This window comes from Wolffia australiana, chromosome 17 (genome assembly GCF_029677425.1).
Source record: "Wolffia australiana isolate 7733 chromosome 17, ASM2967742v1".
Taxonomy (NCBI): domain Eukaryota; kingdom Viridiplantae; phylum Streptophyta; class Magnoliopsida; order Alismatales; family Araceae; genus Wolffia; species Wolffia australiana.
Window position 1 is genome coordinate 8,450,500 of NC_135851.1, and position 16,010 is coordinate 8,466,509.

A 16,010-nucleotide genomic window follows, 5' to 3' on the forward strand; every position below is an offset into this window, starting at 1 on the left:
ACTTAAAAGATAGTATTCCTAACATGGGTAGTCGTGTCATGTGTTTATTTGATTTATTTGTACTGGAGCCACGACAAAACTTGCATGTTTATTGTTTAATATTAACTTTGAGATTATTTTTTTAGTTCAAAACCATGACATTGACTTTCAAACATTAATTAGTCAACATGACCAGACCAAGACAGAACCGCACCAAGAACAGACAGTACAGCAGGCCTGGTTTTGGATTTTAGTTATAACTGGACGAAGACCCCACTGTCACCTTCTTTAATCTTTGAAACTTTAGGTATTAAAATATCTTCAATGGAGATCTTTCTGCTCATATTTAACGTTCTAATTATTCCGGAATTTTTTAAGTACTTTAATTTTTCTTTAAAAATAAAAAAAATACTTTTTCCACTAAAATATTAATAAGTTAAGGATTAAATTCATAAGATATACAAAACATGGTACCTGGAGCTGAAGCCTCACATATAAGATGAAAAGAAGCTGATAGTGTCTTTAAGTGCCTCGATGAAGATATCTACTTCCTCTTTGGTGTTGTAGAAATGGAGGCTGGCTCGGGCACTGGAGCTAATCCCCAAGTGGCGGTGTAGAACCTGGGTGCAGTGGTGTCCAGATCGAATCGCCACTCCATGCTGATATCAGTCAAGGCTACTACGTTAGATCTAATACAGAATTTGAAATGCGTTATTAAACAGGTTAAAAGGTCCAAAGTATTTTGAGTTTAAAAGATAAACTCAGAGAAAGATTCTAAAATAGTATTTCAACTATGAAAGACTGAATGTAGTTACTATTGAATTCCACAGGGTTGGGATTATAGATAGAGAAGGGAGTAGAGATTTAAGCCAAATATATGTCTTCCAAATGCGTTATAAAACAGGTTTAGAAATCAAAATATATTTTGTAATTCGAAAGATAAACTCAGGGAAGAATCAGGAACGGATTCAAATATTGATTTCAAACAAGAAAATGTAGCTGTTGTGGAACTCCACTGGGATAGGAGTAAGGGAGAGGAGGATGAGAAGTAGGGGGAGAAGTGCACAGGTCGTCAGGAGGAAACCCCGACACTGTGGGAATGGGGTAGTTGATGAAGATAAAACCAAACTCAATTAGGAAGAAAGTTTCCTCAGCTCTAATATAAGCATAGGTAACTTAAAGGTAGATAATACAATGATAAGCCTACTTCTAACCTGCCAAGAAGTTATTTCTAGGCGTTTTTTCACGCAAACGAAGGAAAAATCACAACAGATGTAAATAATGGGCCGGACTGGGCAGAAGTAATTAGCTTTAAAGGGAAAATGATTTAGCTTCTAAAAAAGGACGTCATAAAAAGGTTATTAGATCATTCTTTTATTCAACTTCTGGAAATTCGGATAGTATCATGAAATTAGATGATTATTTTATCTGATTTCAAGAAAAGAAAACACAATGTGATCAGAATTGGGGATTACATACCTGCCCATCTAGCAGGGTCGCGATGTCAGTTGGATGGATGTTCTCCACGTTGAAAGCACAGAGTGGAGCTTGGCGGCCCGTAGCTGAAGGGGCCGGCCCATAAATCCGCACCTTCGGCACAGCCTGGAGACTGTGATAGAGATAACTGACCAGCTCCAACTGAAGGAGCAAGAGATTGAATCAAGAGGGGAAAAAATAGTTAGCAGTGATAATTGCTAGAATATATTTTTCTAGAGATTTAGTAAGATTTCATGCCTCGTAGTCATGAATTCTCTGCATTCCGATGCCGGACAAATAATCGACTGCGGCACCCAGCCCGATTGCTTCCCCAATTGCCGGAGTCCCTGCCTCAAATCTGCCACAACAAATATTCAATTATTTCTCTAACAGAAATAAACATGTGAAAAGATACAAATCATGAAGTCAATGAATCTTCAGATTCATGTTTGCAAGCCAATTTAGATGCCATCACATGTGACAAGGCAAATGAAGATAAAGATGAATAGGAATCAGGAAAGCCAATATTTTGAGCACCACAAATACACAGATATATACATGTTACACATCATAAACCGTAGAATTCCTAACGGTGAAAGAGGGATATAAAGAGGAGAAAGAGAGAAACAGAGAGATTAACTTTCTTGTTGCCCTCCTGTGGGGAGTCCTACACTATTCAAAGGAAAAATAAAAAGGCAATGGAAAAGGGAGACATACCCCTCGAGTGTATTAAATAGTATCACGAAACTACCACAAGCACACATGGGCAACGATTAAACAAGCAGCTAATGATTAATATAAGCCGTAATATTAATAAATTCAATGGAAAGTAGAACTTTTCGTAAAGGAGAAAGAGTAATTAATTTATATTTTTTGAACTTAAATCCTGAACCTTGATGGAGGATCTGCGTAAGTTGAATACTCCTCAAAAACATCAGCAATCATCTCGCCTCCACCTGACTTAGACAAGATTTCAGGCATAGGCATGGTTTCAAAGAAACTTCCAGATTTAATCAACCATGAAATTGTCGAAGCTTACCTAGAAATGGAGGCATCGCAGAAAGAATGTTGATCTTGCCGTATAAAAAACCAACGCCTGTAGGTCCACACATCTGGGTAAAGTCTTTTTAAGTCATAGATTACCAGAACTGGTGATTATGCTTGAAAAGGCAGAAAATCTGCACCTTGTGAGAAGATGCAACCAAAAAATCAGCATCTAGCTCTTGTACATTAATTGGCATGTGTGGGACACTTTGGCAAGCATCCACAAGGATTTTCGCCCCAACAGAATGAGCCCAACTAGCAATTTCGTCCACAGGAAGGAGAGAACCTTAAACAAAAGTAAAATAGGTTGCGTTATCTTAAAGTAAATACTAAATAAAAATAATCTGATGAAGAAAGTTTCAGCAACTTGTGTCCGAGGGGTTGATAATGAAGTAAATGAAGATTATTGATTAGCATTGCCGTCCGCATAAAAAGCAAGCCAATGATGATGGTACTTAAAAAAATTAATATAATAGAGTCTCAAATATTGTTTGAGCCAAACACAAAATAATTCCCAAAGCCTGCAGTGAGTTCGAGCAAAGTAGAGATAGAGAATTAGGATGGATACGAGAGAAAGTGAGGAAGGCAGAGAGTGATGGGGAGAACATGAGAGAGGGATGGATATGCCCCGTGCTATCCTCCTCTGACTCTGCAGAGCTGCCGCTGTTGGGGTTTACCAAAAGTACCCCTTGTCCAATCTCCAAAAACCTCCACCATACATTATCTCACACGAGACTCTGAAGATTCCCTAGAACAAATGATCATTATACCTTTAGTAGGCCAGCCTAGTCAAAGAGCCACTTAAGTTCCTTTCATAATATTTAAATCCACATTATTACCCAGGATCACAGGGATCAGAAACGGCAGTGGCAACAGAAAGAAAGGTAAGAGTGCAAGGCTGGATTCCAAACCACGTCAGTGATCAGTATCAATTTTTTTCAGGCTTCTCGTCGAAATTCAAGACCATAAATTGGTCGGGCCTCTAACTCGTATCTTCATGGCAAAGGAAATGACGAAAATATACCTAGCGCATTTGAGACATGGTGAACGACAACAAGCTTCGTTCTATTTGAAATGAGCTCTTTTAGCTGCTTGATATCAGGTTTTTCTTCTGCAGTCAACCCAACGAATTTCAGAACTGCACCAGTTTTCTGAGCAACAATCTGCCAGGGGACTATAGCACTGTGATGTTCTGCAACTGTGAGTATAACCTACAAAAAAGGATAGTAAATCACCGTTGACTCCTCATATACGCCAGCTTGGGCAAAGATATCAGGGACAAAGAATGCACGCAAAATGAGGGCAATGAAAGATTAATGTTCCTCTATTGGGGAAGGAAAGAGAGTAAACAATCGATTGAAAAGATAGAAGCAACTACAGTTCCAGGCCCCAGACTGGTGCCAGAATCCCCTCATGGAGGATCTCCCTGGCAATTCAGCAACTTCATTGAATGTTCTCGCTAGGGAATGGATACATGGATTTGAAGGTAAACAACCCTAAAGTAAAAATGACAGAAACACCCTGATTGGAGTGGGGGACCCAAACAGGGGTTGGGATAAAATATTTGAATAGGATCTCTGCCAAGAAGCTTATAAAACCTCGACTGACAGTAGACAAACAACAAAATGGCCCTCTTGGTACTCTCAAGAATCACTTTCAAGCCACCTCAAACTCTAAATTAAGAAAAAAGATGAAAAGAGCTTCCACTTTAGAGGTTTCACTTGCTGAGGTTAGACAGGAGTAAAAACTTTGCACTGGGATCACAGTCAACAAGCCGTTCGAGAACACAGTAGAACCATGGAGATCCTATTCAAATATTCGGTAATAGTTTCCATGTTACTCTTTCTTTGAAGATGCCATTCATTTTTCTCAAAATTCATCCGATTGATCAAATCCGAACCAGAACATGATAGTCCAGATGAGGGAATAAGGAAGGAACTAGAATTTCCACAAGCAGAAATTCTTGGGAGACAACAACCGGATGCTGCTGCCCAACCAAACATTGATTCGATGCTACATCCAGTCCTAAGAGGAATCAGTGCCTTCCAAAAGTATTCATACCTGGCTAGGAATCAAGATTTTTTCCTGTTTTTTCCCAATACCGAGTCTTGCAACCATCCTGTTGGGTTTTTCTTCTTCTGCTCATAGGTCCACCAACGGACTCTATCAGAATTCTTGCATTTTATCAGCATTTTGACCCGACTATGTACTTCAAGAGGTCCTCACAAACTATATGAGGTTTCAAGGCGGATAGCAGAAAGAATTTATGCCTTTGATACGCATGAGAGAAAAGGGATTGAGAAAATAAACATTCATCAAATACGAAATTTCATATATTTTATGATTCTGAAGTATCCAAGCCCTAGCGTGATTTGCCTGTCAATTAAGCACCTAGAAAGTAGTTTTTTCTGTCTCTAATAACAATAATGAGCGGATGGCGATGAGTCAAAAGTGTCCCTATAAATTTTCCTTGCCAGGATGACGATAACAAAAAAAAAAAATTATCATCGTCATAATCTCTCTTTCTCACCAAGAGATGACAACGTAGAAATCAAACCATTCATCGCCGTTCACCGTTTTCCCTTTGTTAACCTGATTAAGATGATGAGATGCGCGATGACATCATCATCATCGCCATTGGTCCGTGTCAATATGACGATGACAATGATGAAATCCTCTTGTCAGCGCCTCTCATCATCATCCCTCTGTTAACCTTCCTCAGATGATGCTAGATAATAAAATCATCGTTATCGTCACCATCGGTCTGCGGCAGGATGACAACACTGATGACTAAATCGTTATCATCACTCCAGCTGTATAAGATGACGACGACGGGTTTTCACTAAAATAATTCAAAAGAAAAATACCTCATCACCGGACTTCAAGTTCGTGAGGCCCCATGAATAAGCAACCAAATTGATCGCTTCAGTTGCATTGCGAGTGAAGATGATTTCTCTAGATTCAGATGCATTTACAAATGTTGCTACCTTCGCTCTTGCTCGCTCATATGCTTCTGTAGCTCGCGCACTAAGCAAATCAAAAGATTATAAACATGAAAACCCAGTTTTTCTTTCTACTAGCATGAATATAAGTGATCAAATTCAGAAGATATCATCGTTTCACCAACATTAATACCTCAGATAATGGATGCCTCGGTGAACATTTGAATTATAGGACTCATAGTAATCGCTCAAAGACTTCAGGACAGATGAAGGCTTTTGAGATGTTGCAGCGTTGTCCAAATAGACGAGTTTGAAACCGTTTACCTCCTAAACAACAGCGACCCACAAAAAGAATTTAATCGAACTAGCCAAAAATTGCCCAGGAGACATTAACTGAAGTTTTTCATAGATAAATAAGTTTCTCTTCGTACCGTATCATTAGAGCGCGAAATTATTACACGACCACAGATTGTAATTCACGCTCAAAATTTTAAATTCAACAGCCTAAAATGAGAATTCTTAAAAGATTAGGAACACCGCATGCTACCTGATGAAGAATGGGGAAGTCGGGCCGAGTGAGATCTCCTAGAGAATGCGTCGCAACCGAAGATGATGAAGAAGATGAAGAAGAAGGCGAGGAAGAAGAAAACAAGCAGTTCAGGCGGCCTCTTTTTCCCGCCCTAACGTTCCCACCAATCGATTTGAAGCATGAATTGAACCCACTTGCAAATCGAGGAAATACCGTCATTGGCTCGGCGGGGAGGCTTCGGACCGACGCCATGGCGATAGAAAACTGACCCCGGCCGAGGAGAAGATCGGATTGCGCTGGAGAAGGTCGAAAAGAACCGATTTTGAACCTCTGCTTTTATAGGCGCCGCTGTACAGAGATTACCAGAATCTTCCATGATTAACCAAGTTAAATTCTATGATTAAGTCTAAATAAACATTACTCACATTTCCAGGACTCTATAGACATATTTGACTAGAGAGAGAAATTGAGTAAAGAGAACGGGGAGGTAGAGAGAGAAAGGGATATGGAGGAAGAGAGGGAAAGAGAGAGTGATTGAATGGTCTTAAATATCCTTATTAGCACTTGGGATGGGACGGGAAGGGAGGACTGGCGGTTGACGAAGACGTGATGGTTGGCGAAGAACCCCGATGATGTGACGTGATGGTTGACAGAATGTGATGAAAGCATGATGCGATGAAGTTTTGGGTGTTTCACTACTGGAGGTGAGGGCTTTCTGAACTATGAAAAAAGTGGGGAAATGATGAATTGCGATGTCCTATGATTCCTCGTTGCTATCGCCATCTCGGTCGCAAGGATGTGGATTATGATTCTCGACATGAAACCAACACTTCGCAATAAGAGGATTCATATTGTGCACATTGAGTTTTGAATATGATGACTGCACTCACTCGTAATATGCACTGAAAGGATTTGTGCAAGCCTCCAAGACTGGGTAGTGTAGTGTGTCACGACACGTCTTCACAATAGGAGTGTCATATGTTTTTGTGCTTCAGTAATACCTTGAGATATAAATGTATGGGAATCATGGCCTCAATCTACTCATTCTGAATTTGAGTTCGTATTTGACAATCAATTTCCAAGGCGAATCTGAAAACTGAAAAACATAAGTAGAACAAAAACTATCACCTTTCAATTTATTAAATCCGTTATCTCTTGGTTCCCTAATTGAGCATATTTCAGTTTTTCAGCTTTACGGCCTCTTAACATATACATGCAATCATTAGAGCATCAGATCTCATCTTATTTCATCAAACTATGCTACCAAAGAACTGATTTCCTCTCCATTCAGTCTCACTAGAAGCAACACTCGATAAGATGGAGATAAAAAAACCGAGGCAGTCAAGAAAATGACTTGCTTGGGTATTAGAAGAGTGCTCCCCCTTCTATTTATACTATTTTGGAAGTTTTCATAGAAGTCCATTGACATTCTCATTTATGTTGCCGAATGTTGAATATATACCCCAACATCTAAAAATGTGATGTGTGTGACCCTCAAGGCCAAAGTATCAGTGTAGTTAACGACTCTAACAACGGAATAAAATTTATTATTTAACCTCATTAACAGTTTAGTTAATAAAAATCAACTGGGTGAGTTGTCAGCCCATCGAGTGCCAAGATACACCTCGTGCTTTAGGATGTATAAAAGAATATGTCAGCTCTCTGATTGAACATTTAGTATTGTTGATTACCATGTGTGTATAGTATTTCCTCCACGACACTCTCAAATGACTTAGGGTATGGTTAATTGCAAAACCCTAATTGGTCTTTCTAGTTAGTGTTGATGCGTGATGAAATCACTGAAGAACACTTCTTTTGAAATTTTACTACCTTGGGATTTAACTACATCTTAAGTTAATATCCTCTCACTCGAGGCAGATGATCTCAACAAATCACCTTGGTGGATCTGATGCTTCATCAAAGCTAGGATGATTCGTAAACACAATCATATATTCTCAAAAATATTATCATATATTCATAATGTGTCTATGATGTTTTGGGTCTGAGGACCACTTATACAGCTTTGACGTGAATCTATTTGATTGATGTTAGGTATAATACTATCCAGGGACTCATAAGGATCAATTCAGTGAACTCGTTCTCAAAATAGCACATGATATATATCCTTAGTATCTCCAAACTAATGACCATACTCATCATATGATCAGGAATAGACAATAATATCCAATTTGGATATTTTGATGTCATTCTCAAGTATCAATGATTGTGTAAGTGGTTCTTAGGCCTAAGAAACCAAATACATCTTATGGATGGACAATTGTGTTTTGGCAAAGATATTTGAGTCCTGGGATTCAAACATTCTTAGCTTGCATAACAACAAGTCTTTAAATTTTATTGAGTTATCAAAATGGGATCTTATGGCTTCAGTATACTATGATAAAACTTAGGAAAGAGTATGCAATAAAGTCATTGGCAAAGGTAGTGGAAATATGGGCGAAAGGGTTCTCTAATTGTTCTCGATGCATCAAATTCCAATTGCAATGAACAATTAGTGTTTCATAGTTGAAAATGCCCTAAGGCATTCTAGGTGTATCTCATAGATAAGGCATAATTTTTACATGGTAACTAATAATAAAAGGTTAGATGAAATGATTGATGCACCCATTGCAAATTCTTGAATGACAGAATATGTGGTGTTAATTGGCGCCTTGTTGGTGACTCAACTTATTGATTAGGCTAAATCATTACAATATTAATTAATATACATACTGAATAGAGTCAATTAATTAGGTTTATCAATGAAGGGTTATTGGGGTTATGGAGTCATGAACCATACCGGTACATGAGCCTAGATGGCCACATAATGTTTATGGGGATGTCAGAGGATATGTTTCTCATATAACGGTTTTATGAAAAACTATAATAAAGTAAAAGGAGATAATCCCCAAACAAAATATGCACATGAAAAAAAAAATTGTGCACTCCTCCCTCTCTCCTTGGGCACCCTCCCCTGCTTGGGAGACCAAAATGACAATATCATTTGGAGCAATGATGTCACTTATCAAGTAGAAGATGTGGATATTTGATGTGTCATGACCACCTAGATACTTGTGTTGGTGGAACACGTGTACAGCTCATGATGACTCATTGGAGGAACCACAATAGATAACTTATTAAATTCCAATAAAAGATGCTTCAATCATCAGTATTTTGAAAGGTTTCTATGATTTTTTTTATTCCGCAGCGTGAATCAACTTCAGATCATTGATCAAGGCCAAAAACTCCAACAATGTATTATCATATTAATGAGATATCCTACACGAGAACAAACCTGATACAAGCGTGCCTTTTGATGGAGACAATTTATGGTTTTAATCTTAACTTCGTTGTAAATTTAATCTGCCTAAGTAAAATAAAATTGTAATTATAGAAAACTGAATCTAATATGAATAATGAGAGTGAGACCATCTTTACACGGACTGGCCTTTAGAGGTAAATCTAATACTTTAGTTAGGGTTAGGGAAAATAAGATGATAATAAGGATAATAAAACAAATTATTTATAAGCTGATTAAGAGGAGTGATAATAATAATTATAATAATAATGAAGATAGGGAAAGGGTGGAAGATACGCAATTAGTAAGTGGGCATAAGTTGTAAGCTTTAGAGAGAAATAAAGAAGGTAGATGTAAGGTGTTTATAAGATAAGATAATAAATATACTATTTTTTTAGAGTTAATAATTTTAGGGATATTGGAGATAGTTAGTAATTGGAGAGTTAAATTTATATATATGATTATAGTTAAGCAAGAATAATATGATTTTTGTAAGATAGATAGTGAGATACTATAACTGGATAGTTAGTAAGATAGATAGTGGAGGATATATTTTGGATTTTAATTAAGATACGGGAGAAATAAGTTGAAGAGGGATTAGAAAGAATACTATGATTAGTAGGTGAGATTCTCCGTATGATTATTTATTTTAATTAGTTGTATGTTATATGTAATAAAGATGGAAAGATATAATAGTGAAGAAGGATGATTATGTCGGGAGTAAGCTAATAAGAGTATTCATTTTAGTAAGGTACAATAAGAAGGATAGCTGAGAGATTTGAGGATAATGGTTATAATGATAATAATAAAGGTATTATCTTATTCTATATAGCTTAGTGAAGTACAGAAGTGTTTGTATCTAATGAGTTTTAAGAGTAAAGGAGATAAGGAGAGAATACATTTCATCTAACTTTAGAAGAGTTTATTTAATATGATAGAGATGGTGAGGATAAGAGAGGATGGTTAGGATAAGTAAGAACACCTAAGAGGTAAATATTTATAATATTATATGACTATTAGTTAGATTATAATAATAAAATGACTTCTGTAGGTACAATATTTAATCAGTATTTTTTAGTATTTTTATGAGGCATAATCGAGAGAAAATACGGTAAATTGGGGAACATTCCAAATGCACAGTAGGTGTTTGAAAAGATGCATGAATATAATTAATCTATGAAAATAAATAGAAAACCATGTCCAAATTTTATTTCAATCACATTCAAGTATCCAAATGAGATGACCAAGTAATCTACCTTACGGAGTTCAAAAACTCACCTGAATTGCCTGTTTCAGGTTACCTTATGAAAAGATTATATTAAAAGTATTTTTTTAACCAAATGGCCATGAAATGAGAATTCACATCAAAACAAAGATAATAAGTGAAATGATGCCAAAATAACCTTAAAATATGTAGGATCTAATGCTTCATTTTTGTTTGATCAGTTATATTGCTCGAAGCAACCTCTATAGTTCCATGATCAATGCGATGTAATATGTGCTTTAATTTCCCAGGAAGAAGTTATGAAGCGAGAGCTCATTGTAAATCAAAATGGTGATATAATGAACAATATTATGCTTAAACGTCTTGACAAGTTCATTTTGCAGTATAAGGTTCAAGAGAGCTCAAGATTTTGTTCATTTTTTATCCACATCTAAGTTTTTTTTGGGAATATGCCCGACCATGAGGCCTTCAGGTTAGTTAATTGGACATTATGTCATTAAGTCAGAAGTGGATATCCTCAACTTGAAGGTAGTGAAAACTTCCATGTAGAAGATATTCATGTTGGACCGAGCCCAGCAACCATTAACTCTTTCTCTCTTTTTTCTTTCTCTGTCTCTCTCTACGGCCTAAGTGTAGGTGGGCCACAAGCCTATAAGTGGCCCACCAAGAGGCCTCCCCCTCTTTCTCTCTCTTTCTCCCTCTCTTTCTCTGTTTTATTCTGAGCGCAGGACTGTCCCACGTGGGACCTTATTTTAAAGAACCTCCCACGTGGGAGGTCACTTAAAATCTTCCCACGTGGGAGATTGTAAAGGGGCCCCTTTAAAGGGGCCCCAAACCCTAGCCGCTTTAGTGAATGACATTTTCTCCTTTCTTTTGTTCCAAAAAGCGCCGCCTGAGGCTGGAGCTCTTCCTCCCTTCTCCTCTTCCTCCATTCCTCCCAGTTTGCTCTCTCTCTGCTCCCTTTGGCTGCCTCTTTCTGACATGGTATCAGAGCAGTAAAGCCTAGGGCTTCATCGACCAAGGATAGCAGAGAAGTTTTGCTGGAGCAGCAAATCCAGAAGTGTGTTTTCTTGGCCTGTCCCTACCACCTGCCTTCGAGTACAACCTTTCTACCACCTCCTCAGACATGGCAAGCTTTGAAGAGGCGAGTTCAAGTCAAAGACTCCCAGGGGTGGTCCAAGAAAACTCTGAGGCAAGGATAGGAGAAGTCAGTGGGCTGGTTACATCCCAAAACTCAGAGGTTGGAAGAGGAACAATTGTGTTTCCCCCTGAAGAAGTAAAGTTTGATGGGGGAAACATGTTTGAATGGTCAAAGATGGTGACTTTGACAGTTTATGGATTATTTCTGGGGGATCATCTCACTGATGAACCCAGAACTCCTGCAGATCCAGATTACAAGCGATGGAAAGCAGAGGAGTCTCTTATTTTGCAATGGATGCTGAGATCAATGACGCTGAAATGAGGAGGGACTTTCTCTATTGTACAACAGTGAAGGAGCTATGGGATGAAATCCAGAAGTACACGTCTGAGCAGTCAAATGATTGGAGAATCTACGAGTTGAAAGTGCAGGAATCGATGGCGCGTCAAGGCGGGGAGAATATCCGTCAATACTCCTCCGGCTGAAGGCAATTTGGAGAGAAATTGACTACTTATGGCCAGTACAGAATCCACAGTCAATAGAGCGGCAATACATCCTGAAGCAGCGCATTTTCACGTTCCTCATGGGACTTAACCGGTCTTCGAATCGGTGAGGAGTCAACTCTTGCATCGAGAGAAGCTGCGTCCTAGAGGAAGCCATTGGCGCCATCCTACAAGCTGAGAGCAGACTGGCTGTCTCGTCAGACTCACAGGCCAGAATTCGGCTGCCCTACTTACAAAGCGTCCTGAGGGTCGGACGAATCCTCCGGGGGTGGCACTGCCCGACCAACCCCATCGAGCTCAGCGAGGTGGCGGCGGGAAGACAATCGAGACTCTCTTTTCTGCAACTACTGTAGAAGCGTCGTCATACGAAGGAAACTTGCTGGAAACTTGCCTGGAAGAATCAAAATTGGGAAAGAAGGCTCTTGTAGCAGCCGCAACCACAACAATCTGGCCCCACTGTTATCAGTCCGGAGTTGAGGAGGTGCAGGAGAAACTCAGTTCTACTGCCCTCGCTCAATCAGGTACATCCTCTCCAAATAGTTGGATCGTGGATACGGGGGCCACAGATCATATGTCTCCCGATAAGTCGTTTTTCAATCATTATTCATCCACTGCCATATCTCATAAAGTTCAGACAGCCGGAGGAGGATTATTGGCGGTCAAAGGGGTTGGAAGTGTTTTGCTTCATCCACTTGGCGAGCTTAAAGATGTTCTCCATGTTGAAAACCTGAGAGCTAATTTGATATCCATTCAGAAAATTGTTGATGACTATGGATGGAGGTTTACTTTAGATCGTGACGGGTGTTTTTTATGTGACAAGGACTCCGGGAAGAGGATTTTATCCTTTAGAAGGGAAGGCGGCTTGCTCCTCTTGGATGGTGGAACCGGACAATGCATGCTGTCCCGGAGGACAAGCTTGAAGCAGGAGAAAGTGATCCGTCTCCACCAGCAGATGGGTCATCCTCCGTTCGATCTCCTTAAGACTTGTTTTCCCTCATTGTTTCGAGGAATTTTTGTTAAGAACTTATTTTGTGAAGCATGCCATATGGCAAAACTTCGGAGAAGTACGTTTAAGTTAATGGATGATCGTTTTCTTTCGCCATTCGATTGTGTCCATAGTGACTTGTGGGGACCGTGTCCAGTGGAAAGTATGACGGGGTGCCGTTACTTCATTATTTTTGTTGATGATCACACAAGAGTGATGTGGTTATACTTATTGAAGTCTAAAGGGGAGGCTCCAAGGGTAATTGTCGAATTCTGCAAGATGATTGAAAATCAGTTCGGGAAGCGGATTAAGCGGCTCAGATCAGATAATGGGTCAGAATTTCAGAATTCTGAAGTTAGATCCTACTTCTCAGATGTGGGAATTGTTCACGAAACGTCGCGTGAATACACCCCAGCAAAATGGGCTGGCAGAGAGGCGCAGGGTATACACTTGCGACAGCCAGGACGCTATTGTTTCAAGGTAATCTTCCAAAGAGATATTGGGGAGAGGCTGTCCTGACAGCAGCTCATCTGATAAACCGAATTCCTATGCGGGTGATTGGTTATGAAAGCCCTTTAAATTTGCTTAAAAAGTTCTTTCCCAAGGTGCGACTCTTCTCGGGACTTCCTGCTCGTGTATTTGGGTGTGTGAGTTTCATCCATCAGAATATGGGAAAACTAGATCCAAGGGGACTTCGGTGCGTGTTTGTTGGTTACTCTAGCACACAGAAGGGGTATAGATTTTATCACCCACCATCTCAGAAATTCTATGTCTCTGCCGATGTCGTGTTCAATGAGTCCGAATTTTACTTTCAGGCAGAAAATTCACCTCCAAGTGCCTCCTCAGATGACAGTATTCCGTTTTTTGAGTTCCTTCGTCACAGGGACACAGTCATGGCCACTCCGGTCCCACTAATGCCATCGATCCAAGATGATCCACCTGAATCTCCATCAGCTGATGAGGTCACCAAAGTACAGTCAAAAGAAGACGGCCAAGTGGACCAGCCTGTGGTAGAAGATGAGCAGGTGAGTGAAGCATCAGCAGAAAGTGAAGAAAAATCAGATGATATTGTTCCCGGTCAACCAGCGGATGATGATCTTAGTTGGCCGATAGCACTTCGAAGGGAGTACGAACATGCAGTGCGGGCTATGTATCCTATCAGTCAAGATGTTAAGTATGGGCGATTTAGTGAGCCATATAAGAGTTTTCTGTCTCAATTGGGAGATTTCGAGTTCCAAATAAGGTGGAGGAGGCCCTTCAAGATCCTGGATGGAAAGCAGCTATGGATGAAGAGATGAGTGCCCTCATGAAAAATGAAACATGGGAGATCGTGCCATTGCCCAAAGGCAAGAAAGCAGTTGGGTGTCGCTGGGTATTCACCCCGAAGTTTTCATCCGATCAAACATTAGAGCGGCTCAAGGCCAGATTGGTTGCTAAAGGGTATACCCAAACGGAAGGCATAGACTATAATGAAACATTTGCCCCAGTGGCCAAATTTGACACGGTGAGAGTATTGATTGCGCTCGCAGCCAAGTGTGATTGGAAAATTCTCCAACTCGATGTGAAGAATGCTTTCCTTCACGGGGAGCGGGAAGAAGAAGTCTATATGCAGCCTCCCGGATATTTGCTGACCAATAGTCCAAATCAAGTTTGTCGACTCAAGAAGGCATCAGACGGACTGAAACAGTCCCCCAGGGCATGGTTTGGACGGTTTACTAAGGCGATGGTCGAATTGAACTACCGCCAGGCGAGAGGAGATCATGCACTGTTTATAAAAGGAGGCTCGACTAGTAAAGTAACTCTTTTGTTAGTATATGTGGACGATATATTGATTACCGGAGGGGACCGTGAAGAAGTTGGTCAGCTGGTGGCATCCTTATCCAAACAATTTGATATGAAAGATCTTGGGCAGTTGAGGTATTTCTTGGGAATAGAGGTGGCATACTCAAAAGAAGGCATCATGCTCAGTCAGCACAAATACATTCTTGATCTCCTTCAGGAGACAGGGCAATTGGGGTGCAAGCCATTTTCAACCCCTCTTGATGCAAATGTGAAGATTGGAAAGGCTGATGGGGGGGCAGCAGTTGATAGAACATCATACCAAAGACTAATTGGGAAGTTAATTTACCTCAATCATACCAGACCAGATATATCGTATGCTGTCAGCCTGCTAAGTCAGTTCATGAGCGAGCCCCATGAAGTTCACCTACGAGCGGCGTATCGCATACTTGCCTATCTGAAATTTACAGTGGGGCAGGGACACTTCTTTGCACGTGACGGAGGCTTATCTCTGGAGGCTTATACGGATTCTGACTGGGCGGGGTCTGTTGTCGACAGTCGATCCACATCAGGCTACTGCACATTCCTAGGCGGTAGTTTGATCACATGGAGGAGAAAAAAGCAGAAAGAAATCTCTCTGTCAAGTGCAGAGGCAGAGTTACGAGCTCTTAAACGGGGCGTCTCAGAATGCCGATGGCTGAAACACCTCCTGGAAGATATTGGTTTGTACGACGGTGGTGGAATCGTACTACATTGTGATAACCAGTCTGCTCTGGCCATTGCGAAAAATCCTGTTCAGCATGACAGAACCAAGCATATGGCCTTGAATCGACATTATCTGGCAGAGAACATTGAGCGCGGGATCATCAGACCAGTCTTCATTCCTTCTGCAGACCAGAAGGCGGACATCTTCACCAAGCCGCTGCCGGGTCCCAGATTCCAGTTGCTGGTGTCCAAGCTCGGCATGGTCAACATCCACACCTAGCTTATGCGGGGTGTTGGACCGAGCCCAGCAACCATTATCTCTTTCTCTCTTTTTCTTTCTCTGTCTCTCTCTACGGCCTAAGTGTAGGTGGGCCACAAGCCTATAAGTGGCCCACCAAGAGGCCTCCCCC

At 40.3% G+C, this 16,010-nt stretch overlaps 1 protein-coding gene across 1 annotated transcript; it reads right to left on the reverse strand.

Annotated features, from left to right (window-relative positions):
• Positions 1-391: 391 nt before the first annotated feature.
• On the reverse strand, positions 392-6,284 carry CPNIFS (chloroplastic NIFS-like cysteine desulfurase). The gene is made up of 10 exons (XM_078589227.1): positions 5,989-6,284; positions 5,635-5,768; positions 5,367-5,526; positions 3,524-3,710; positions 2,640-2,785; positions 2,495-2,567; positions 2,348-2,411; positions 1,714-1,813; positions 1,459-1,617; positions 392-638 (listed from the first exon to the last, which is right to left on the reverse strand). Exons 1-10 carry the CDS (start codon positions 6,220-6,222, stop codon positions 468-470), a joined length of 1,428 nt encoding a protein of 475 aa, XP_078445353.1. The 5' UTR covers positions 6,223-6,284; the 3' UTR covers positions 392-467.
• Between the last annotated feature and the right edge of the window lie 9,726 nt (positions 6,285-16,010).

Bases quoted from the DNA above. Each gene is read 5' to 3' on its own strand.
- CPNIFS (XM_078589227.1), bottom strand. From the start codon at position 6,222: ATGGCGTCGGTCCGAAGCCTCCCCGCCGAGCCAATGACGGTATTTCCT. The intron at 5,769-5,988 runs GTAGCATGCGGT...GCTGTTGTTTAG, and splicing joins ACTTCCCCATTCTTCATCAG to GAGGTAAACGGTTTCAAACT. The intron at 2,568-2,639 runs GTGCAGATTTTC...GACTTTACCCAG, and splicing joins TGGTTGCATCTTCTCACAAG to ATGTGTGGACCTACAGGCGT.